This window comes from Saimiri boliviensis, chromosome 14 (assembly GCF_048565385.1).
Source record: "Saimiri boliviensis isolate mSaiBol1 chromosome 14, mSaiBol1.pri, whole genome shotgun sequence".
NCBI lineage: Eukaryota > Metazoa > Chordata > Mammalia > Primates > Cebidae > Saimiri > Saimiri boliviensis.
In genome coordinates, this window is record NC_133462.1 from 13,097,533 (window position 1) to 13,121,987 (window position 24,455).

Consider the following 24,455-nt stretch of genomic DNA (forward strand, 5'->3'; position numbering starts at 1 on the left):
TGGATTCTACCCTCTCTCCTGTCTCCCTCCCTGCCTCTCTTTCTCTCTTTCTTCCTCTCCCTTTCAAATAATGACTTCGATTCCGTTTGCATTATTAAAAGAAGAGTCAAGGTTTATTATAGAATATTTAGGCAGTACTTAAAAGAGAATAAACCCAGACATCTTCTAACTACTCAGAGGTAGGCACTGCTAGTCACAGACGTCTAGGCCGTCCTGCAGCCTTCATCCGGGCCTCTCCCCAGCCCCAGAGAGCAGGTCCTGATTGGTCCAGCTTCCCAGGCGGTCCCATTCTTTTGGCCAGGGATTGGTTGAGCGGTAGGAGGCGCTGGGGAATGAGACCGGAAAAGACGCTGCTGGGTGAAGCTTCTCGTTCCCACGGAGGCTCACCCAGGTAGGGATGGGCAGCTTCTCTGGGTCTGAGTCTGGATGTGATGCCCGGAATGCAGCAGCCATATTGGCACCAGAGGGTGATGCCCGTATGTGGAGGAAAGCTGAACAAACAGCAGAGAAGTAGAGCTGTGCCCAGAGTAGACCTTTTTTTTTTTTTTTTTTTTTTTTTTTTTTTTTTTTTTTTTTTTTTTTTTTTGAGACAGGGCTTTGCTCTTCTCACCCAGGCTGGAGTGCAGTGCCTCCATCATGGCTCACTGCAGCCTCTGCCTCCTGGGTTGAAACGATTCTCCCACCTCAGCCTCCTGAGTAGCTGGGATTACAGGCATGCACCACCATGATTGGCTAACTTTTTGGAGAGATGGGGTTTTTCTTTTTTTCTTTTTTTTTTTTTTGAGACGGAGTTTCGCTCTTGTTACCCAGGCTGGAGTGCAATGGCGCGATCTCGGCTCACCGCAACCTCCGCCTCCTGGATTCAGGCAATTCTCCTGCCTCAGCCTCCTAAGTAGCTGGGATTACAGGCACACGCCACCATGCCCAGCTAATTTTTTGCACCTTTAGTAGAGACGGGGTTTCACCATGTTGACCAGGATAGTCTCGATCTCTCGACCTCGTGATCCACCCGCCTCGGCCTCCCAAAGTGCTGGGATTACAGGCTTGAGCCACCGCGCCCGGCGAGATGGGGTTTTTCACCATGTTGGCCAGGTTGGTCTTGAACTCCTGACCTCAAGTGATCCACCTGCTGCAGCCTCCCAAAGTGCTGGGATTACAGGCATGAGCCACCATACCCAGCCCATAATTTAAAAAAAAAAAAAAAAGATTTCAGTAGCACGGGCATTTTCACTCCAAGCAATCTGCAACCCAGAGGCTTCTGGGACCTCACAGCTCCTCAGGGCGAGATCATATTGACCTGAAAAGACTCCCCTCTCCCATGCAGGAGCAATGTGGAGGGAGGGTTTGGAGTGTTTTAGTCTCTTTATGATCTCCACCATATCCCGCCTCCCACCAATTCTCTGATATGGGTAGTTGCAGTTTTTCTCTTTCTTCTTTTTTCTTCTTTCTGAGTGCAGCAGCACAATCCTGGCTCACTTCAACATCTGCCTCCCAGGTTAAAGCGATTCTCTGGCCTCAGCCTCTCAAGTAGCAGGACTACATGTGTGTGCCACCACATCCAGCTAATTTTTGTATTTTTAGTAGAGACAGGGGTGTCACCATGTTTGTCAGGTTGGTCCCAATCTCTTGACCTCGTGATCCACCTGTCTCGGCCTCCCAAAGTATTGGGATTACAGGCCTGAGCCACTGTGCCCAGCTGTTTTCTTAAACTTAGAACTTTATACAAGACCTATACCAAAATTCTGGGTCCACTCTCCATTCCTAGCTCTGTGGACTCCAAGGATGCCCCCTCCCTCCAGATAAAGGTCATCATCTACATCGCTGGTGGGAACAGAGCTCAGCACGAATTCTGTGAGGGTTCATTTGTCAATATTAATTACAATGACAAGAAACATACTCTTTGGCTCACCAATTCCACCTCCAGCAGTGTGTCTTACACTTAGGTGTCAACATGAGCTCAATGACAGCGTGCTTTGGCCAGGCACGGTGGCTCATGCCTATAATGCCAGTACTTCAGGAGGCTGAGGCGGGAGGATTGCTTGAGCCCAGGAGTTTGAGAACAGCCTGGGCAAGATGGCAAGATCCTGTCTCTAAAATAAAATAAAATAAATAAAAACATAACAGTGTGTAAAGTTATTCACTACAACACAGTAATAGTAAAAGGCTGGAAATGATACAAATGCCTGTCCTTTGGGGCCTGGTTTAAAAACCTGTACATTCCTCCCATGGAATATGAGGTAGAATAACTGAGGAGGCATTCTGTGAATTACCAGAAACTGTGAGCAGCAAAAGTCAGGTCCAGGGCTGGGCGCAGTGGCTCATGTCTGTGATCCCAGCACTTTGGGAGGCCGAGGCAGGAGGAGCACTTGAATCTAGGAGTTCCAGACCAGCCTGGGCAATACAACAAGATGCCCATTTCTAAAAAAAAAAATTTTAGCCAGGTGGGGTGGTGCCCACCTCCGGAGGCTGAGACAGGAGGCTCACATGAGCTCAGCAGGTGGAGGCTGCAAGGAGCCATGATCAGGCCACTGCACTCCAGCCTGGTCAACAAAGCAAGACTCTTTCTAAAATAAATAAACAACTAAATAAATAAATAAAGGGTACTATTCAATGGTGTTTTTGGTACATAATATATTTTCAAAATTGTGGTTAAAAAGAGATAACAGAAAATTTGCCATTTTAGCTACTTCTGAGTGTACGATTCAGCAGGATTCACTGCATTCATCGTGTTGTGAAACTGGATATCCATGTGCAAAAGAATGGAGCTGGATCACTACTCTAAACACAAATTAACTCAGCATGGATCCCTGATGTCTTTTTGTCACTTTGAATTTTGGGAAGCTGAGGTACTATCTAATTAAAAAAATCAGCTTGGCACGGTGAGGTGTGCCTGTCATCCAGCTACTTGGGAGGCTGAGGTGGGAGGATTGCTTGAGCCCTGGAATTAGCGGGGCTGCAATGAGCTAGGGTAGTACCACTGTACTCCAGCCTGGGTGACAGTAGACATTGTCTCTTCAAATATTTTTTGGAGAGAAAAAAAAAAAAAGAAAGACAAGCAAGCGGTTCCTAAGGAATCGCAGCCCTTATGGCCTTCTTCATTTAAGTCTTGCTTCCACGCCCCTGGTTCCAGCCCACGTGGCAACAGTACACCTGAAACCTGTCTCCTCCTTGATTTCCACCAGAGGCCCCATTGCACACAGCCAGTGCAGATGCAATAAATAAGCTTTAATGAGGTTCTGGAGGCTGGAGACAGATGAGGATCTTATGTACCACCAAAGCAACCAATGTTCCTTTGTCTCCCCAACTCTGTCAGGTCCTATTGGCCTCGACACCCCTTGAATCCCTTGCCCCAGCCATGGTCTCTTCCCCACACTTCCCTGTTCCCCATTCCTCCATCTCTGTCCAGAGCAAATCTATGTCCCGCTTATTTTCTCTTGCAGAGCAGCTCAAGCTTTGCTTTCCCATTTAGCATCTTGGCCCAAGGTCTTCTCTCCCTCATGCTATTTTCCTGGACAGTTTTCTTTATAAGAGGAATTCTGGTGCCTGCCCTCAAGATCATAGAACTTTTTTTTTTTTTTTTTTTTTTTTTTTTTTTGAGATGACGTCTTGCTTTGTCACCCAGGCTGGAGTGCAGTGGCGTGATCTCGGCTCACTGTAATCTCCACCTCCCGGGTTCAAGCCATTCTCCTGTTTCAGCCTCCTGGGTAGCTGGGATTACAGATGCATGCCACCACACCCAGCTAATTTCTGTATTTTTATTAGAGACGGGGTTTCACCATGTTGGCCAGGCTGGTCTTGAACTCCTGACCTTGTGATCCACCCATCTTGGCCTCCAAAAGTGCTGGGATTACAGGTGTGAGCCACCGCACCCAGCGATGTCCGATGGTAGACCTTTATAAAGTAAATTTGTCAGTTGTATCTGAGCAGCTCAGCCTCCTGGGTCTTGGGTCTCCTGCATCTGGGCCCTACAGGAGGGTGCCCTGAGCAACCGCAGCACCGCCTCTCACTCCATCCCTCCCCCTTGTGCTGGAAATAGCATTTGCTTTTTTTGTGGGTTATTTCCTGCCAGCCCCCAGCTTGCTGGCTGCAGATGCTGGCAGAAAGTGGCTGCAGCTGACAACCTTCTCCAAGTTCGCGTCTCTGCTCCTTGGACAACCCCCAGGCAGCTGCTTGTGGTATGAGTTCCAGCCTCTGGTGACCAGGGTCAGTGGCTGTTTCTTGTAACCACAGAGATCCGACAAATACAGAGACTTAGAAGCTCAAGGCCGGAGGCCAAATTTTTACCCAAATTCTCTGGGGGTCCACACCGTTCTGTGTGGTCCACTATGCAGTAAAGGCCTAGCCTTGCCCAAAGAAAGACTGGGCCCTTTATTCGCAGCTCTTGGGCATTCATCTCTAAGCCCTTGGAATACCCTGCCTGACAGCCCATCTGAGCTGATCATGCTAATGCTGTGATTTATGGTGGAGGGGCCTTGGGCCACATGGTATTGGCTTGATGCATGAGGTCAGCCATGTGGGTGGTGAGCTGCTTAATTCAGCACTTTGGGAGGCTGAGGCAGAAATAACACTTGGGGCCAAGAGTTTGAGACCAGCCTGGACAACACAGGGACACCCTGTCTCTACAGATAATAAAAAGATTAGCCACGCATGGTGGCACATGCCTGTGGTCCTAGCTACTCAGGAGGCTGAGGTGGGAGAATGACTTGGACCTGAGGTCAAGGCTGCGATGAGCTGTGATCTCACCACGGCACTCCTGTCTGGCAGCAGAGCCAGACCCTGCCTCAAGACAAAGAAAAAACTCTGCGGCCGGACGTGGTGGCTCACACCTGTAATCCAAGCACTTTGGAGGACAAGGCGGGTGGATCACCTGAGGTTGGGAGTTCAGGACCAGCCTGACCAACATGGTGAAACCCCATCTTAAAATATATATATATATTAAAAAAAAAATAAAACTCTAGACACGAAGGTCTGTGGCTGGCAGTACTTCTTGCGTGTCGTCGCATGTCGTTGCTGTGAGAATCAGGTGCTGCCTACACGGCTCCACTGGGAGGGGATGGCTGGAAGCTGTCGGCTCATCTCTCCCGGAATGTGTGCTGGGCAGCACCTCGCTTTGCTGATTTTAATCTCTGTCCTTTTGCCGTAATAAACTGTAATTGGAGCTTAACAGCTTTCCTGAGTCCAGTGAGTCCTAGCAAATGAGCTCAGGGTGGTCTTGGAGACCTCTGAACTTGCACCTACCACCGCGTTTTGAGGTCTGGCATGGGAAGGAGGCTGGTCTCTTTGAAGGGGTCTTCATCCATTGGGGTGGGGTCCAACTCTGGAGGCCCACGTCCTTGCCAGCTCCAGTCTCTCTCCCCGCTCAGACTCGACGCTGTCACCTTGTGCCCTCTGTCTGGGGATCCTGGGAAGATTTGGCCACGGGGGCATAGAAGACGGGCTGGAAGAGAGTTTTCAAACCTTAGCCTCAGGGCTCTTTTGAACAAAATCAAAGAACATCTTCCCACGGAAGACCAATGTGCAAAGAACGACAGGCCCGTCCCCTCCCCTCTCCCTGGAAGCCAGGGCAGTGCTTCTCAAGGTGTGGCCAAGGGCAGAGTTGGTGGGGAGGGCCGATATTAAAATGCAGATAACCTGGCCTCAGCACAGACCACACTGTCGGGGGCTGCATCTTAGCAAACTCTACAGGGGATTCTGCCCAGCAGGAAGGGTTGGGAGATGCTGCTTAAGGCAGCAGGAGAAAAGACCCAGAAGACCCAGGCTCCTGAGTCTGGGCTGGGCATCTGGAGACGTCTGGTTTGTAGTTCGTGCAGTCCCCACGCCCTCCTCAGCTCCCACACTGCACTCACCCTATTAACCCAGGTGCTGGCAGCCGTCGGACCTGGGGAAATAGGAGGGGAAGTCGTCAGGAAGGAACAAGGCTGGGAAGCTGGGAAGAAGATATGCCGGGTGTCAGGGCCCTGAAAACGCCAAGTTCTGCCTCTGTCATTACATGGGGCGCCACTTCTCTTAACGCTATACACGTTTGTCACACAGGGATGGCGAGTGTGCTTGTCAAGGATGTGAGACCAGCCTGGGCAAGACAGCATCATTCCTGCCTCTAAAATAAAAAATAAAATAAATGACAGTGTAGGCCAGGCACCGTGGCTCACGCCTGCAATCCCAGCACTTTGGGAGGCTGAGGTGGGCGGATCACGAGATCAGGAGTTTGAGACCAGCCTGGCCAAACATGGTGAAACCCTGTCTCTACTAAAAATACAAAAATTAGATTTTTAAAATATCTATTAATTAAATAAAGATCCATAAATATCAAGCCTGGGCTCTGGAACCAGATGGATGGGTTCAAATTCCATCTCTGTCCTTTAAGAGCTTAGACCAGTGACATAACCTCTCTAGTTTCAGTTTCCTAAACTACTGAACGGGGGTTTATTTAGCAAACAGTAGTAGTACTCAGCAAATGGTAAATGTCTGCTTTGTGCCAGGTATATTCTAGGTGCTGGGGACACAGCTGTGAACAAAACACATAAAAACGCCTGCTCTTGGCCAAGCATGGTGGCTCACGCCTGTAATTCCAGAACTCTGCGAGGATTCCAGTACTCTGGGAGGATTCCCAAGGTGGCTGGATTGCTGGAGTCCAGTTCAAGACCAGCCTGGGCAACACAGCGAAACCCCAACTTTACTAAAAATACAAAAAATTAGCCGGGCCTGGGAGTGCATGCCTAGAGTCCCAGCTACTCGGGAGGCTGAGGTGGGAGAATCACCTGAACCTGGGAGGGTGAGGCTGCAGTGAGCTGCCGTGATCATGCCACTGCACTCTAGACTGGGCAACAGAGAGAAAAAATAAAAAAGCCAGGCATGGTGGCTCACGCCTGTAAGCCCAGCACTTTGGGAGGCTGAGGTGGTGAATCACAAAGTCAGAAGTTAGAGACCAGCCTGACCAACATGGTGAAACCCCGTCTCTACTGAAAATACAAAACTTAGTTGGGCGCGGTGGTGCACGCCTGTAATCCCAGCTCGGGAGACTGGGCACGAGATTCGCTTGAACCTGGGAGGCGGAGGCTGCAGTGGGCTGAGGTCGTGCCACTGCACTACAGCCTGGGTGACAGAGTGACAGCCTGCCTCAAAAATAAATAAATAAATATTAAAATCAAGGAAGTTGTAGTGACAGCCTGCCTCAAAATAAGTAAATAAACAAAATTAAATTAAAAATTAAAAAGTAAAATCCAGGAGATCGTACACATAAAGCAGCACATGGACAGTGCTCAGCAAAGTATCACTCCTCTGATTACAGAAAATTAGCTGGTGCACTTCTCCAGAAGGAGCCATGGGAGGGTGATCCAGGCAGGGGAATGGCTTATGCAAATCTCTTGAGGTGTGAAAGCATCAGACCCTGTTAGAGCTGAGGATCAGAGGTGCCGGTTCCTGCCACCTCCTCCTAGAGTCACTCCTGAACAAGGCAGATGGAGTAAGGCTGAGGGGTTAAGCATTATTTCACCCCCATCTTTCTGGCAGGTACTCCCACATCACCTGAATGAAGGGCCGAAGCCTCAGGCCAGATAAGATCTTCTCCCACTCTGTAAATACTTGTAAATATAATCAATGAAGCAGTGAACGGGATTCCCTGGTTCTGCACCCTCGTTGGTCAAATGGGGAAAACCTCATGGCACTGGGGTGAGGATTCAGTGAGAGGCACACGGGAAGGGCTTAGCACAGAGCCCAGCATACAGTAGGTGCTCCATTATGGCAGCTCTGGTGATGCTCACTCGTGGAAACAGACGGCAATGCCAAAGGAACTTACGGGAACATCTGGACCGATAGAAATAAAGCCCAACCCCCAGCAGGGCCAGAACAACCAGGAGTCCCAGAATCAGGAGAAGGATGCTGCTCCCGGGCATGCCTGGGGTTTCACTGGAAGGTCCCTCTGAAAGAGAAGGAAACCGGTATTTAGGTAAGGAAGTTCTTGGGGTTTATCCCTCATTCTTGAAATGGCATCTCAAATTTCCTTATGGAGCCATCACTCCACCTGCCTCAGTCTATTTAATTCAGGTGGACTGGATCCTACCCTCTGGTTCCTAGGATGGGACTTTGATACAGGCCTGGCCAATCAGAACATTCCATTCTCCCTGGCTGCTGTGATTGGTTCATAGGTGGACTGTGGCCTAAGCTAGGCCAATGAGAGCCAGCCCTGGGACTTTGGCTACAGTTATGGCAAATGTTTTTTTTTTTTTCTCCTGCTGTTGCTATTCTGGTAGGATATGAGCCTGTCATTGCTGAGGGCTATCTTGCTTCCCTGAGGACAGAGCCTTCCTGAGAATCAAGCCAGTACAACGAAAAGCAGAGACAAGAGATGTATAAAATAAAAGTTCCTGGATTACATAGTTGGAACCCCTGGATCTAACCATACCTGAAGGTGACAATTTCAATAAACTCCTGGATTTTTGTGTTTTTTCTTAGACTACTTTGAGTTGTGTTTCTGTCAACTGCAGTTGATAGAGTTCTGCCTAATACATTTGGAAAGGCCCGAGTCCCTGAGAGAGAGGGATTCCACATCTATCCCAACCTGGGTGTGCAGAGGGAGTGTATTCAGGCAGCTGAACAACAGTACCAGCGGTATAGGTATGGAGTTCACAGGGGAGTAAAGCTGGCCTCACTGGTCCTTTCGTGAGAAGGCTTAGGAGAAGGAAGGGAGCCGGCTGCTGTGATTGGTTCACAGAGAGCATCGGAGAGGGAACCCTGCCGCGACCTCTTCCTTTGGTCCCCGTTCTCCCCACCCAGGGAGTTCCTCACCTTTGACCTGGACAGTCAGTTCTGCCTGGCGAGCTCCTAGGGCACTGGTGACGTTGCAGATGAAAGTTGTATTGATTGACATGTCCACAGGTTGGATGAGGAGCTGGGTGCCCTGAGCCACAGCAGAGGGAGGCAAAGGACCCATGGTCCTGGGAGAGACAGAGGGTGAGTCTCTGCTGCGAGTCCGGAGTGATTTAGCACCCACTACCTGCCAGAAACCCTCACGCCCTCTCTAGTATAAGCCAAGAGCAATTCTGGAGGACCCCCTGACCCCTGACTCTTCCCTTCCTCTCATGCCCACACCCAACCCATCAGCCAATCCTCAGACCCCGCCCCAAGATCCATCCAGAATCCCACCGCTCCTCAGGGCTTCCACGGCCACCTCCCTGCTCTGACTGGGTGCATCCTGGCCCCCAGCAGCTGCCTCCACGCTGGGCTCCATTTCCGCCCTCGCCCCCTCGTCTGTTCCCCAGGTGGCCACCAGAGGTCGCCTATGAACCCTAAGTCAGTTCCCATCCCTTAGCTCAGCACCCTCTGGTGGCTCAGCCTGGCTCAGAGTAAAACCGAACTCTTCTCCTCCGTGTCACAGGCCCCACGTGATCTGGCCCCTGCTACCTCTGCCCCTGTTTTCCATGATCCTCCCCTTTGTTCCCGCCTCTGTATCCACAGTGGCCTTGCTGGTCCTCAAACTCTCCAATTAGGTGTCCTGGGCGTTTGTTTATGCAGGGACTGATGGATAGAAATGGATTTGCCCGGCCGGGCGCGGTGGCTCACGCCTGTAATCCCAGCACTTTGGGAGGCAGAGGCGGGTGGATTACGAGGTGAGGAGTTCAAGACCAGCCTGGCCAAGATGGTGAAACCCCGTCTCTACTAAAAATACAAAAATTAGCCGGGCGTGGTGGCGGGCGCCTGTAATCCCAGCTACGCAGCAGGCTGAGGCAGAGAATTGCTTGAACCAGGGAGGTGGTGGTTGCAGTGAGCTGAGATTGCACCACTGCACTCCAGCCTGGGTGACAGAGTGAGACTCTGTCTCAAAAGAAAAAAAAAAAGAAGAAAGAAATGGGTTTGCCTATACTGTTCCCTCTGCTAGAATGCTTTCCCAAGTACCCACAGAGCTCACCCTCACCTCCTTCACCTTAGTAACATCTCACTTGGCCACCCTATTTCAACTGTGATGACCACCCCTCCCATCCCCATTCTCTCTCTCTCTCTCTCTAATTTTATTGTTATTTTTTGAGACAGGGCCTCACTCTGTCACCTGTGCTGCAGTGCAGTGGCACCATCTTGGCTCACTGCGACCTCTACCCCCTGGGTGCATGCAATCCTCCCACCTCAGCCTCCTGAGTAGGTGGGACTGCAGGTGTGTCCTCCCACACCCAGCTAAGTTTTGCATCTCTTTTGGTAGAGATGGGGTTTCACTGTGTTGGCCAGGCTGGTCCCGAACTTCTGGCCTCAAGTGATCTTCCCATCGCAGCATCCCAAAGTGCTGGGATTACAGGCATGAGCCACGGCGCCTGGCCCCCATCCCCTTTTCTGCTTTATCTTTTCTCCATGGTATTTATTGCCACTGCACACACTCTACACACTTTACGACTTTATCTTGCTTCTTGTTTCCTTCCCCACTAGAATGGAAGCTCCATATGGGGAAGAAATCTGGTCTGTTTTATTGACTACTATATGCTGGTTAATTGCACCTGCCACACAGTAAGTTGTCAAGGAACACTAGTTTAATGAACAGAGGTAGAGATGGAAGTATTGGGCTTTGGGCACTCTGCAAAGCTGGGATGCAAACGCAGCCATCTGGCTCAAGAGGCTGAATTGTGGTGCTTTGAGGTAGGACAGTAAGGGCACCGTCACACCATCAAAAACCTCTGACCGGCAATTCCTTCCGCTGACAACTGACAAATGACCACGGGGGATGGTCCCCACCACGGCATTTGCAGAGTTGAAAATGGAAACTGATATATGTGTCCTGTACTAAGGATGGTTAAATAACTGATGACATCCACGTATGTTGGAATCCCTTCCCTGCACTTTGGGAGGCCCAGGCGGGAGGACTGCTTGAGTTCAGGAGTTCAAGACCAGCCTGGGCAACACAGTGAGAGCTCATCTCTATTTCTTAAATTTTTTTTTTTTAAAGGTGATGCAATCCCAGCAACATTAAAAAAGAGGCCATGTTAGCCAGGCGTGGTGGTGTGTGCCTGTAGTCCCAACTATCTGGGAGGCTGAGGCTGGAGGATCACTTGAGCCCAGGAGCTCAAAGCTTCAGTGAGCTGTGATTGTATCACTGCACTGAGCCACAGAGTGAGGCCTTGTTTTTAAAAAAGAAACAAACAAAGCAGGGGAGCTGAGGGTGCTTTGAAATGCATAATATGATTGAGGGATGAATAGAGGGACAGGAGGAGTCACAGAAATGTGATAAAGCAAGCACAGTAAAATGTTAGTGGGGGAATCCACATGGTGGAATCTTAACTGTTCACTGGAAAATTAGGATTTTTCTGTATGTTTAACAATCTTCCTAATACAGTATGTGGGAAATGGGCTTGTAGACCTATGTGCTTTGAGAGGGAAACATATTCACAAGATAGAGGAAAAGTTTCAAAGTTATATGTATGGCATAATTCCAGTTTTTGTTTAGGAACACAGAGAAAAAAGACAGAAGGATGTATAATAAAGGCCACTGGGTATTTCTGGAGGTGGCTGGGTACACTTGACTAGAGGTGCTGCTGTCTTCTTTTTGCTCATAACTCAATGGCCTGACATTTCTACAGCGGACATGAGCTATTTTTGTAATAAGGAAAAAGGCCTAAGGCTGGGTGAGGTGGCTCACGCCTGTGATCACAGCATTTTGGGAGGCAGAGGTGGGTTGATTGCTTGAGCCCAGGAGATTGAGACGAGCCTGGGCGATGTGGCAAAACCCTGTCTCTGCAAAAAATACAACAAAATTAGCTGAGTGTGGTGGCCCATGCCTGTAGTTCCAGCTACTCAGGAGGCTAAGTGGGAGGATCACTGAGCCCAGGGAGGTTCAGTCTGCAGTGAGCTATGATCATGGCACTGCACTCCAGTCTGGGTGACAGAGCCCCAGCCCCTCTTCCCTCAGATCCTGGATTCCAGGCTCCCAGCCCCTCCTCCCTCAGACCCAGGACTCACGTGCTCCACTCATAGCCTGTGGGCTCTGGGTTGCCGCGAGCGTCGCAGGTCAGGCTGGCCTCAGTCTGGCCGAGGTACCAGTTGCCATCATAGCCAGAAATGGATACCTCTGGGGGATCTGCAGGAAGTGGACACAGAGGTTCAGAGACAGGGAGCCTTTGGTGGGCCTAGGCTTACATGGGATTCACATTACTGCAGGAAAAGGTCTGGGCATGTTAGGGGCACAGTGGGAGCTGGACAGGCCTAGGAGGGGTCTAGGGAGATGGGGTGCCATGGAGAGCAGAAGCCTGGGAGTCCCTGGTCAGTGGGGACATGGAGAGGGCTTCTGAGGACCTGCTTTTCTCCGCTAGCTTTCCTAGGTAGCCTGGTCCAGGTATGTGTTGGGTGTCCTGCGGGAAAAGGCTTCCTTGTCTCACTCACAGGCAACTGTCACTCGTAACACACAGCAGTGTATTCAAGGCTCTGACAAGTCCTGCGGGAAGGAGTCCTGGAGAAATCACCCTGCTCTAGGGTGCTGCTCAGCCATCCCACACATGACCGACAGCAAAGATCCTTCAGCGTCCTCACGAGGAAGGTCAGCAGGACAGGGTTTGCTGGGGGGTGAGGGCTAGGAGTCAGTGTGGAGGGACTCCAGTATAGACAGCACTTGAGGGAATCTGTGTACCATTGCCTGGCAGGGGGGCAGGCAGTATAAACGAAGATGGAAGGAACAGTATAAATGATGCCTAGAAGAGTTTGTATGGATATTAGTGACAGGCTCAGTGTAGACTTGGCATTAGAATATCCGAGCAGATGCCATAATGTCTGGCCAGTGTTCAAAATGCTGGGGTGGGATGAGATCACTCCCATATATAGAGTGTGTCCCAGGGAGCTGGTGAAATTAAAACAGGCTGTGTGTGTGTGTGTCTCTGTGTGTGTGTAGACAGTATTTGGATGAGCCAGTGTAGATGATGTGGAAGCTTCGTCTAGATTTATGCTCTCCAATATGGCACCTACTGGCCACAGGTGACTACTGAGCCCTGGAAATATGGCCAGGCCGAGAAACACACCAGATTTCAAAGGCTTACTAGGGCAAAATAAATGGGAGAGATCTCAAGAAAAAATTTTAGAAATGAATTACAAGTTGAAATAATGTTTTGGGTGTGTCGGGGTAAGTAAAGGCAACTATTAAAATTAATTTTGGCCAGGCACAGTGGCTCATGCCTGTAATCTCAGCACCTTGGGAGGTCGAGGCAGGAGGATCGCTTGAGCCCAGGAGTTTGAGACCAGCCTGGGCAATATAGGGAGATCCTGTCACTACAAAAAATACACTAGGCTGGGTGCAGTGGCTCACGCTTATAATCCCAGCACTTTGGGAGGCCAAGATGGGCAGATCACGTCAGGAATTCGAGACCAGCTTGGTCAGGATGGTGAAAGCCTGTCTCTACTAATAATACAAATGTTAGCCGTGCATGGTGGTGGGTGCCTGTAATCCCAGCTACTGGGGAGGCTGAGGTAGGAGAATCACTTGGACCCGAGAGGCGGGGGTTGCAGTGAACCAAGATTGCACCACTGCACTCCAGCCTGGGTGACAAAGCAAGACTCTGTCTCAAAATAAATAAATAAATAAAAATAAATTAGCTGGGCGTGGTGGCATGTGCCTGTCTTCCCAGCTACTTGGGAGGCTGAGGCAGGAGAATAGCTTGAGCATGGAAGGCGGAGGTTGCAGTGAGCCGAGGTCACCCCACTGCACTCCAGCCTGGGTGACAGAGTAAGACTCTGCCTCAGAAAAAAACAAAAAAGAAAAACGGGGAGTAGGTGTAGATAATGAGGGAGGCAGCGCTGACAGTGGCCAGGAGAGCCAGCTCCAGGAAGGTCATTGTGGATAGTTGCCTGGGGAAGCAGGTGTAGCCAATGTTTGGGGGCAGCGCAGACGGTGCTCAAGGGAGTCAACAGAGTGTGCGGTATCAGTGTAGACAGTGGCTAGAGGAGCCACAGTCACACCATTAATCCCAGTCACTTGGGAGGCGGAGGCAGGAGAACTGCTTGAACTCAAGAAGCAGAGGTTGTGGTGAGCCGAGTTCGCACCGCTGCACTCCAGCCTGGGAACAGAATGAGATTCTGTCTCAAAAAAAAAAAAAGAGGGCAGACAATCTTGGTGTCAGCACTGACTGTGGCCCAGTGAGCTGGTGTCGACAATAGGGGCAGTGTTGTTTATGGCCCAGGGGAGCTGGTGTAGACAGTGGGGGTGGGCCGTGCAGACAGGAGTCAGGGGAGCCCGTGCAGATGACGGAAGCAATGCCGACAGTGCCTTGGGGAGTCAGCGTAGACAGGGGTGGGGCGGCCCGGCAGGGGTTCTCGCCGCGGCAGACTTGGGCACACTCACAGTACACGGTGAGGTTCACAGCCAGCAGCTGAGGCTTCTCGAAGCTCTCGTGCTCTACTTTGCAGGTCACATTCTTGCCATCCACCTGGCTTGAGGGCACCGAAATCCAGAGGCTGGTGACGGTGACTGTGCCAGACAGCAGCCCTGGCTCTTGGCTCATATTGGCCGTCCCGCCCAGGTCTGAGTGCCAGGTGATTCGGGCGGGCGGGCGACCGCCTGTGGAGACGCATCGGGCCATGGGCACAGGCTCTCTGGTAAGCTGGACCTTCTGAGCCTCAGCTGTGTTCTGGGGCTTGGCTAGGAAGAGGAACAAAAGCAACAGGTCATCCAATGAACCCCTCTGTGGTACAAGAGGGGGATTCATTAAGGGTACAGGATGGTATGGTGGCTGGGCATGGTGGCTCACACCTGTAATCCCAGCACTTTGGGAGGTTGAGTTGGGTGGATCACGAGGTCAAGAGTTCGAGACCAGCCTGGCCAACATGGTGAAAATCTGTCTCTACTAAAAATACAAAAATTAGCCAGGGTATGGTGGCACATGCCAGTAATCCCAGTTACTTGGGAGGCTGAGGCTGGATAATTGCTTGAACTCAGGAGACGGAGGTTGCAGTGAGCCAGGATTGCGCCACTGCACTCCAGCTGGGCAACAGAGCGAGATTCTGTCTCAAAAATAACCCAAAAGTGTACAGGATGGCATGGTTCAAACCCCAGCTCTATCCCTGAGCAGCTGGGTGGCCTTGGGCAAGTCTGTGCCTCAGTTTCCTTGTCTGTCAACAGGAGATAATGATGGGATCACAGGCATGAGAATATTCTGGTAAAGCTCTAAGAATGGTACTTGGCACATAATAAGTGCTCAATAAATATTATTTGGTGGAAAGTGCTGGGGCCCAGCAGTGACCAAAATAGCCCTGGTTCTGCCCTCATGGGTACTCAGTCCAAGGGGCAGAAATACTCTTTTTCCAGGCAGTGATGACTTGGAGAAGGCAGGGCTGGGACGGGGAAACCCAGAGGGGGTTATCCTAGTCTGGGGCTCAGTGGAAGAGAGGAAGCCTGAGCTCTGAAGTTGAGAAGGGAAGTGACTTGCCCACGGTCACATAGCTGTAAGCAGTAGAGCTAGACTTTCACATAAAGTCTGCTTGACTCCAAAACCACCTTGACCATCTCTTAATCATCATCCTGGTGAGTCCCAAACCTGGGACTTCCTTCCCCACCATTACCTGTATTATTATTTACCCAAGGTTTCTCCTTAACTTGACTCACTGTTTCTGTTTTACTTCATCCTATAAACCATGATACCCAGAATCCCGGGCTTGTTGGAGTGACAAGAGTTGGCTTTGATTGGATGCTGTGTGCCAGTTGCAAACGCTTGAAATTTCATGAATTACTCATGCACAAGCCTGGAACAGTTCCTGGCACATAAACTTAAAAACCAAACATCAACAATGAAAAAGGCGGGCATGGGGGCACATTCCTGTAATTCCAGCTGCAGGGAGGGCAAGAGCATTCCTAGAGCCCAGGAGTTCCTGGCTGCAGTGATCTATGATCACGCCACTGCACTCCAGCCTGGGCGACAGAGCGAGACTCTGTCTCAAAGAAAAAAAAAAGGGTCAGTTATTTTGAATCCTTATGGTGATGGCCATCGTACAGATGAGGAAACTGAGGCACAGAGACTTCTTGCTCAAGTTCCAGGAGGAGGGCCTCATGGAGTTCATGAAAATGAAAGCATGACCCCCTCCTCTTTTGGGTATGAGGATCTTTGCGGTTCTGTCTGTTTCAACTTTCTCCTTCTTCACCAAATAAAGCAACTGACGGCTCTAAGGAGCTCACATGGGCCATGAAGCACCTCTGCTCTAAGCCTTCACCTGGACACTCATGACAGCTTTCCAAGGGTGATGCTGTTGTCACCAATCCTTTTACAGATGAGGAAAGGAGGGACCCAGAAGCCGCCACCCAGGCTTCCTCCCTTCCCAGTACCCTCCCGGCCCCCTTTCCAATATACTCCTTCCCCTCCCTCAAGGTGTTCTGATTCCAGGCTTGGAGGTCCTTATCCCGGGGATCTCTCCTCTCTTCCTGCCCTGTAGCCCCTCTGCCACTAGCTTCCCCCATCCACCCCTCATCCTTGCCCTGCGCCTTCCTTTAGTCCCAGGGAATCTGCTGTGGAGGGAATCTCCCTCCCTCCCAGGCCTTCCCGCTCTTTACCTACCTCCCTGATCCTCCCACCAAATCTCCGCCTTTCATTCAGCCCCTGCCCCCAACGCGCCCCCCTCACCGAACACTCGGAGCCAGGTAACTGCGCTCTTGCTGCCCTGCGGAGACGTGACGAACAGGCAGGTGTAGTTGCCTTCATCCTCGGCGCGCAGCTCGAACACCCTCAGCGAGGCATCCCGCAGCTCCGCCCCTAGCCTGGCGGCCACGAATTCCACCCGTTCAGACTCCGGGTAGTTGGAGCCCTGAGTATGGTGGAAGACGGCCACGCTGCGGGAGTCACCGAGCCGCGTCCAAGTCAGCTGCGACACGTGCGTCACCTCTGTGCTGGGCAGCTGCAGGTGGCAGGGCAGCGTCACGGAGTCGCCCAAGAAGCCGTGCACCTGGTCGCGCGCCTTCAGGAAGATGTCTCCTGCGGAGAACCAAAGAGAAGGTGTCAGATCTGGGGCGTTCCGGGGCCAGATAGGGAGGGGCTCCGGAAGGCCTCGCACCCAGGTGTGCACTGGCATGCTGGGACTCTGGAGCCCTCGTCGGAGGTGGAGAGAGGGGGGACTGGGGCACGATTTGGGGTCATGGCAGGCGAGGAGGGTAAGGGCATCTGGGATGGTTGTGCCCTTTCACTTTTTGGCTATTTATTATCATATTTCCTCTATTATTACCGTATTTCCCTCAATCTCGACATTATCGATTTTAAAAATTGTGGTAAATATTGTGGTTTAAAAATTTAAATTTACCGCTGGTGCAGTGGCTCACGTCTGTAATCCCAGCACTTTGGGAGGCTGAGGTGGGCGGCTCATAAGCTCAGGAGTTCCTAGACCAGCCTGGCCAACATGGTGAAACCCAACCTCTACTGAAGGTACAAAAAATTAGCCGGGCGTGGTGGCCAGAGCCTGGAATCTCAGCTCCTCAGGAGGCTTAGGCAGGAGTATCGCTTGAACCCAGGAGTAGAGGTTGCAGTGAGCCTAGATCTCACCATTGCACTCCACCCTGGGCGACAGGGCGAGACTCCATATTAAAAACAAACAACACACACACACAGACACACACAGACACACACACACACACACACAAAATTTACCATTTAAGCCATTTAAAGCACACAATTCAGTGGCACTATGTACAGTTCACGATGTTGTGCAACCATTACCACTGCATGGCTCCAAAACTTTGTCTTTCCTTTTCTTTTTCTTTTCTTTTCTTTTTTTTTTTTTTGAGGCCGAGTCTCACTCTGATGCCAGGCTGCTAGAGTACAGTGGTGAGATCTTGGCTCGCTGCAACCTCCGACGCCTGGGTTCAAGCGATTCTCCTGCCTCAGCTGCCTGAGCAGCTGGGACTACAGGGGCATGCCACTAGGCATGGCTAATTTTTTTATTTTTAGTATAGATGGGGTTTCACCATATAGGCCAGGAAAATCTCGTCATCTTGATCTCTTGACCTCGTGATCCGTGCCCACCTCTGCCTCCCAAAAGTGCTGGGATTATAGGTGTGACCCACCGCACCCAGCCCAGAACTTTTTCATCACACCGATGTTGTAGGTTTCACATACTATGACTGCTGTAATTTACAGCACAACTTGCTGTTCCCAACGTAGAAAACAGGGAGAACTCTTGGGTCTTCACATCTGTGAAACACTGTATTACTCTGCGTGGGTCCTGGCTGGAAGAATGTAGGGGATCGTGGCACAAAAGGAAGGCAATTATAGCCCAGGAGTTTTGGGTTCCTTCAGATCTCTGCTGTGAGGTCTCAGGCAGGTTACTTAACCTCTCTGATTCTTTTTCCTAGTTAGTAAAATGAGACTTAGAACAGTGGACATTCACAGGGTGCTGACACAGCTCAGCGGCTCTTCTGGGCACTTTACATACCTCTTGGCATTTAGTCCCTGAGGCAAACAGTACTGTTAGCATCATTTTACAGGTAGGGAAACTGACACACAGAGTGCAGTGTTAGCCAAGTCATACGGGGTCTAGTGGCAGAGGTGGGATTTGAACCTGGGTGGTCTGTAGTCAGTGTCTGACCTCTGATCCCCCAGATCCTATATGAAAATCTTTCTGCTAAGGGCCTTAGCACATAGTAGGTCCTAATATGTGTCAGCTCTTATTGAGACTAATAAACATAGTACTATTCATTCTTTTTTATTTTAAAATGTTTATTTAATTATTTTTGTAGAGATGGGGTCTTGCTATGTTGCCCAGGCTGGTTTTGAATTCCTAAGCTCAAGTGATCCTCCCATCTCAGCCTCCCAAAGTGCTGGGATTGCAGGCATGAGCCACTGTGCCTGGCTGCAATCAGCCTGGGGAGAATAGCAAAACTCCATCTCTAACAAAAACACAAAGAAATTAATCAAGTGTGGTGGTGAGCACCTATTATCCCAGCTACTCCAGAAGCCAAGGTGAGAGGATCGCTTGAGCCTGGGAAGTTGAGGTTGCAGTGAGCAGGGATTGTGTCACTGCACTCCAGCCTGGGCGACACAGCAAGACCCTGTTTCTCTCTATCTATCTATCTATCTCTCTCTCTCTCTCACACACACACACACACACACAATATATATGTATATATATAATATACAAAATATATATTTATGTACTCATTAAATATTAATAAAATATACAAATAATGTTATATATTATATATTTGAAATAGTTAATAGATTTACTATATATAACATATGTATTTATTAATAAATATATAACACGCAATATATAATTATAAAATATAATATATATACTTACATCAGGAGTTTGAGACCAGCCTGGCCAACATGATGAATCCCTGTCTCTACTAAATATACAAAAAGATGGCCCGGGTGTGGTGGCTCACGCCCACAATCCCAGCACTTTAGGAGGCCAAGGTGGGGCAATCACAAGGTCAGGAGTTCGAGACCAGCCTGGCCAACACGGCAAAACCCGTCTCTACTAAAAATACAAAAAATTAGCTGGGTTTAGTGGCAGGCACTTGTAATCCCAACTATTTAGGAGGCTGAGACAGGAGAATCGCTTGAACCAGGGAGGTGGAGGTTGCAGTGAGCAGAGATAGTGCCACTGCACTCCAGCTGGGTGACAGAGTGAAAAAAAAAAAAAGGTGACTGCACTCCAGCCTGGGAGATGGAGTGAGACTGTCTCAAAAAAAAAAAAAAAAAAAAGGGAATGAATGAATGGACAGCCAGACATTGGGGTCAGAAGGGGAATGCTGTCAAGCGTCACCCACTGTCCTTCTCCCCAACATCAACTATCCTCTGCCCAGACACAGCAGACTCAGCAGCATACCCAGCGGGGGTGTGTCCTGAGTGAGGTAATTCGGCTTGAATCACCGTCTGCTGATTTTCCCTGATTCATTTGCCATTTTGGGAAAATTTCTGTACCCAACTCCATCCCTTTCCGGGGGGGCCCAGCCGGCGTTCTTGCCAATTTCGAGGAATTTCTGTAGCCAACTAACTCCCACAGACATCCGGGTGGCTAAGAGGCGGGTCCTGCCCTCTCCCCGTGTTCCTTCCAACCCCGGGGTTAGAGATGGGGGTTGGGTGGCGCCGTCACCTTCGGGGACTCGGTGGGGCCGAGTGGCCGGTCGGGTTGCGGAGCTGGGAGTGGGGATGGGGCCCCCGGACTGCGCGGGGGTCACTCACCGGTTCCTGGGCGTGACCAGGACAGCACCAGCAGAGCCAGCAGCAGCAGCGGCCACGCGGCGGCCATGGCTCGGGCCCTGCCAGCTACTCAGCTGGGCCCCGGCGCGCTCGCTCTGCCGCAGCTACCGCGAGTCCAGATCCCGGAGCTCAGTCCTGGAATCCCCGCGGGGCGGCTCCCCCAGTGCCCGGGAAGGGGAATACCCACTTCTTTAAGCTCCAGACGAGTGACTGATAAGGAGGGGAGTTGACAGCCGGGTGCCCCCGGGCGCGGGGGCCCCAGTCTGCGCATGTCAGGCCGGAGAAGCCGCTCCCTGGTTCCCTAGGTGCGCACGAGAGGAGGCGACTTGTCGTGCGTGGAAGGACGCCAACTTTCCAGAGGCGCGCGGAGAGATTCAGCTACCGAGACTAGGGGTTGCCACGTGGCAGAGCTGAGGTTCCAACTCGTGATGGGACAGATCCTCAGCCCACCAGGCTGTGCTTCCAAGCAGCCCAAACCCGTGGGCTTTGGGGTCCTGGGCTCATGCTGGGAAAATGGCTTCTCCTCGAGGGCCCTCTAATTCTTTACCTGAAAAATGGGCATAGTAGGGCGCCGTGGCTCAGGCCTGAAACCGCAGCACTTTGGGAGGCTGAGGCAGGAGGACTGTGGGCGCTCAGGAGTTAGAGGCTGCAGTGAACCACCAGAGCGCCACCGCTCTACAGCTTGGGTGACAAAACCGGACTTCGTTTCAACAAAAAGGAAAAGAGTAGTGTGTTGGGGGTGCAGGCTCAGTGGCTGATGCTTGTAAGCCCAGCACTTTGGGAGGGCAAGGCGGGTGGATCACCTTAGGTCAGGAGTTCAAGACCAGCCTGGTCAACGTGGCGAAACCCCGTCTTCACTACAAATACAAATGGTGGCACATGCCTGTAGTCCCAGCTTCTAGGGAGGCTGAGTCAGGAAAATCACTTGAACCTGGGAGGTGGGGTTGCAGTGAACCGAGATCGGGCCTCTGCACTCCAGCCTGGGCGACAGAGTGAGACTCCATCTCGAAAAGAGAAAAGAAAAAGCATACTAACAGTACTTACCTCACATCGTGGTTTGTAAAAAGCTTAAACAAGAAACTGCTTAGCTCAATTTCAGGTCTGAACTAAATAAAAAGCAGATACAGCAACAATAGCAGCAGTAGCAGTGGCGATTATTATTGTTGTTGCTTTATATTTGTCCTCAAAAAATAACGTTCATGAGAATAGTGATTCATTCACTCTTCATTCAACTTTATACAAGACCTATACCAAAATTCTGGGTCCACTCTCCATTCCTAGCTCTGTGGACTCCAAGGATGCCCCCTCCCTCCAGATAAAGGTCATCATTTACATCGCTGGTGGGAACAGAGCTCAGCACGAATTCTGTGAAGGTTCATTTGTCAATATTAATCACGATGACAAGAAACATACTCTTTGGCCCTGCAATTCCACCTCCAGCAGTGTGTCTTACACTCAGGTGTCAACACGAGTTCAATGACAGCGTGCTTTGGCCAGGCACGGTGGCTCATGCCTATAATGCCAGTACCTCAGGAGGCTGAGGCGGGAGGATTGCTTGAGCCCAGGAGTTTGAGAACAGCCTGGGCAAGATGGCAAGATCCCTGTCTCTAAAATAAAATAAAATAAATAAAAACATAACAGTGTGTAAAGTTATTCACTACAACACAGTAATAGTAAAAGGCTGGAAATGATATAAATGCCTGTCCTTTGGGGCCTGGTTTAAAAACCTGTACATTCCTCCCACGGAATATGAGGTAGAATAACTGAGGAGGCATTCTGTGAATTACCAGAAACTGTGAGCAGCAAAAGTCAGGTCCAGGGCTGGGCGCAGTGGCTCATGTCTGTGATCCCAGCACTTTGGGAGGCCGAGGCAGGAGGAGCACTTGAACCTAGGAGTTCCAGACCAGCCTGGGCAATACAACGAGATGCCCGTTTCTAAAAAAAAAATTTTAGCCAGGTGGGGTGGTGCCCACCTCCGGAGGCTGAGACAGGAGGCTCACATGAGCTCAGCAGGTGGAGGCTGCAAGGAGCCATGATCAGGCCACTGCACTCCAGCCTGGTCAACAAAGCAAGACTCTTTCTAAAATAAATAAACAACTAAATAAATAAATAAAGGGTACTATTCAATGGTGTTTTTGGTACATAATATATTTTCAAAATTGTGGTTAAAAAGAGATAACAGAAAATTTGCCATTTTAGCTACTTCTGAGTGTACGATTCAGCAGGATTCACTGCATTCATCGTGTTGTGAAACTGGATATCCATGTGCAAAAGAATGGAGCTGGATCACTACTCTAAACACGAATTAACTCAGCATGGATCTCTGATGTCTTTTTGTCACTTTGAATTTTGGGAAGCTGAGGTACTATCTAATTAAAAAAATCAGCTTGGCACGGTAAGGTGTGCCTGTCATCCAGCTACTTGGGAGGCTGAGGTGGGAGGATTGCTTGAGCCCTGGAGTTAGCGGGGCTGCAATGAGCTAGGGTAGTACCACTGTACTCCAGCCTGGGTGACAGTAGACATTGTCTCTTCAAATTTTTTTTGGAGAGGAAAAAAAAAAAGAAAGACAAGCAAGCGGTTCCTAAGGAATCGCAGCCCTTATGGCCTTCTTCATTTAAGTCTTGCTTCCACGCCCCTGGTTCCAGCCCACGTGGCAACAGTACACCTGAAACCTGTCTCCTCCTTGATTTCCACCAGAGGCCCCATTGCACAAAGCCAGTGCAGATGCAATAAATAAGCTTTAATGAGGTTCTGGAGGCTGGAGACAGATGAGGATCTTATGTACCACCAAAGCAACCAATTCCTTTGTCTCCCCAACTCTGTCAGGTCCTATTGGCCTCGACACCCCTTGAATCCCTTGCCCCCGCCATGGTCTCTTCCCCACACTTCCCTGTTCCCCACTCCTCCATCTCTGTCCAGAGCAAATCTATGTCCCGCTTATTTTCTCTTGCAGAGCAGCTCGAGCTTTGCTTTCCCATTTAGCATCTTGGCCCAAGGTCTTCTCTCCTTCATACTATTTTCCTAGACAGTTTTCTTTATAAGAGGAATTCTGGTGCCTGCCCTCAAGATCATAGATTTTTTTTTTTTTTTTTTTTTTTTTTTTTTTTTTGAGATGACGTCTTGCTTTGTCACCCAGGCTGGAGTGCAGTGGCGCGATCTCGGCTCACTGTAATCTCCACCTCCCGGGTTCAAGCCATTCTCCTGTTTCAGCCTCCTGAGTAGCTGGGATTACAGATGCATGCCACCACACCCAGCTAATTTCTGTATTTTTATTAGAGACGGGGTTTCGCCACGTTGGCCAGGCTGGTCTTCAACTCCTGACCTTGTGATCCACCCATCTTGGCCTCCAAAAGTGCTGGGATTACAGGTGTGAGCCACCGCACCCAGCGATGTCCGATGGTAGACCTTTATAAAGTAAATTTGTCAGTTGCATCTGAGCAGCTCAGCCTCCTGGGTCTTGGGTCTCCTGCATCTGGGCCCTACAGGAGGGTGCCCTGAGCAACTGCAGCACCGCCTCTCCCTCCATCCCTCCCCCTTGTGCTGGAAATAGCATTTGCTTCTTTTGTGGATTATTTCCTGCCAGCCCCCAGCTTGCTGGCTGCGGATGCTGGCAGAAAGTGGCTGCAGCTGACAACCTTCTCCAAGTTCGTGTCTCTGCTCCTTGGACAACCCCCAGGCAGCTGCTTGTGGTATGAGTTCCAGCCTCTGGTGACCAGGGTCAGTGGCTGTTTCTTGTAACCACAGAGATCTGACAGATACAGAGACTTAGAAGCTCAAGGCCGGAGGCCAAATTTTTACCCAAATTCTCTGGGGGTCCACACTGTTCTGTGTGGTCCACTATGCAGTAAAGGCCTAGCCTTGCCCAAAGAAAGACCGGGCCCTTTATTCTCAGCTCTTGGGCATTCATCTCTAAGCTCTTGGAATACCCTGCCTGACAGCCCATCTGAGCTGATCATGCTAATGCTGTGATTTATGGTGAGGGGGCCTTGGGCCACATGGTATTGGCTTGATGCATGAGGTCAGCCATGTGGCTGGTGAGCTGCTTAATTCAGCACTTTGGGAGGCTGAGGCAGAAATAACACTTGGGGCCAAGAGTTTGAGACCAGCCTGGACAACACAGGGACACCCTGTCTCTACAGATAATAAAAAGATTAGCCACGCATGGTGGCACATGCCTGTGGTCCTAGCTACTCAGGAGGCTGAGGTGGGAGAATGACTTGGACCTGAGGTCAAGGCTGCGATGAGCTGTGATCTCACCACGGCACTCCTGTCTGGCAGCAGAGCCAGACCCTGCCTCAAGACAAACAAAGAAAA

General features: G+C 50.5%; 2 protein-coding genes across 3 annotated transcripts in view; both read right to left on the reverse strand.

The window, feature by feature from the left end:
• CEACAM19 (CEA cell adhesion molecule 19) overlaps window positions 1-5,301 on the reverse strand; it is a 27,831-nt gene extending 22,530 nt beyond the window's left edge. The window contains exon 1 of the mRNA XM_074386200.1: window positions 5,239-5,301. The gene's annotated coding sequence lies outside the window, so the exon portion shown is untranslated. The remainder of the gene's footprint in view (window positions 1-5,238) is intronic.
• Window positions 86-20,205, reverse strand: PVR (PVR cell adhesion molecule). 2 transcript variants are annotated; one of them, XM_074386199.1, is made up of 8 exons: window positions 20,124-20,205; window positions 16,569-16,916; window positions 14,300-14,596; window positions 11,935-12,052; window positions 8,785-8,933; window positions 7,796-7,918; window positions 5,847-5,878; window positions 86-5,437 (listed from the first exon to the last, which is right to left on the reverse strand). In XM_074386199.1, exons 1-8 carry the CDS (start codon window positions 20,188-20,190, stop codon window positions 5,375-5,377), a joined length of 1,197 nt encoding a protein of 398 aa, XP_074242300.1. In that variant the 5' UTR covers window positions 20,191-20,205; the 3' UTR covers window positions 86-5,374. The 2 variants fall into 2 exon arrangements, with proteins under 2 accessions (XP_074242300.1, XP_074242299.1); XM_074386198.1 differs by having other exon boundaries at window positions 5,847-5,926.
• Window positions 20,206-24,455: the final 4,250 nt, after the last annotated feature.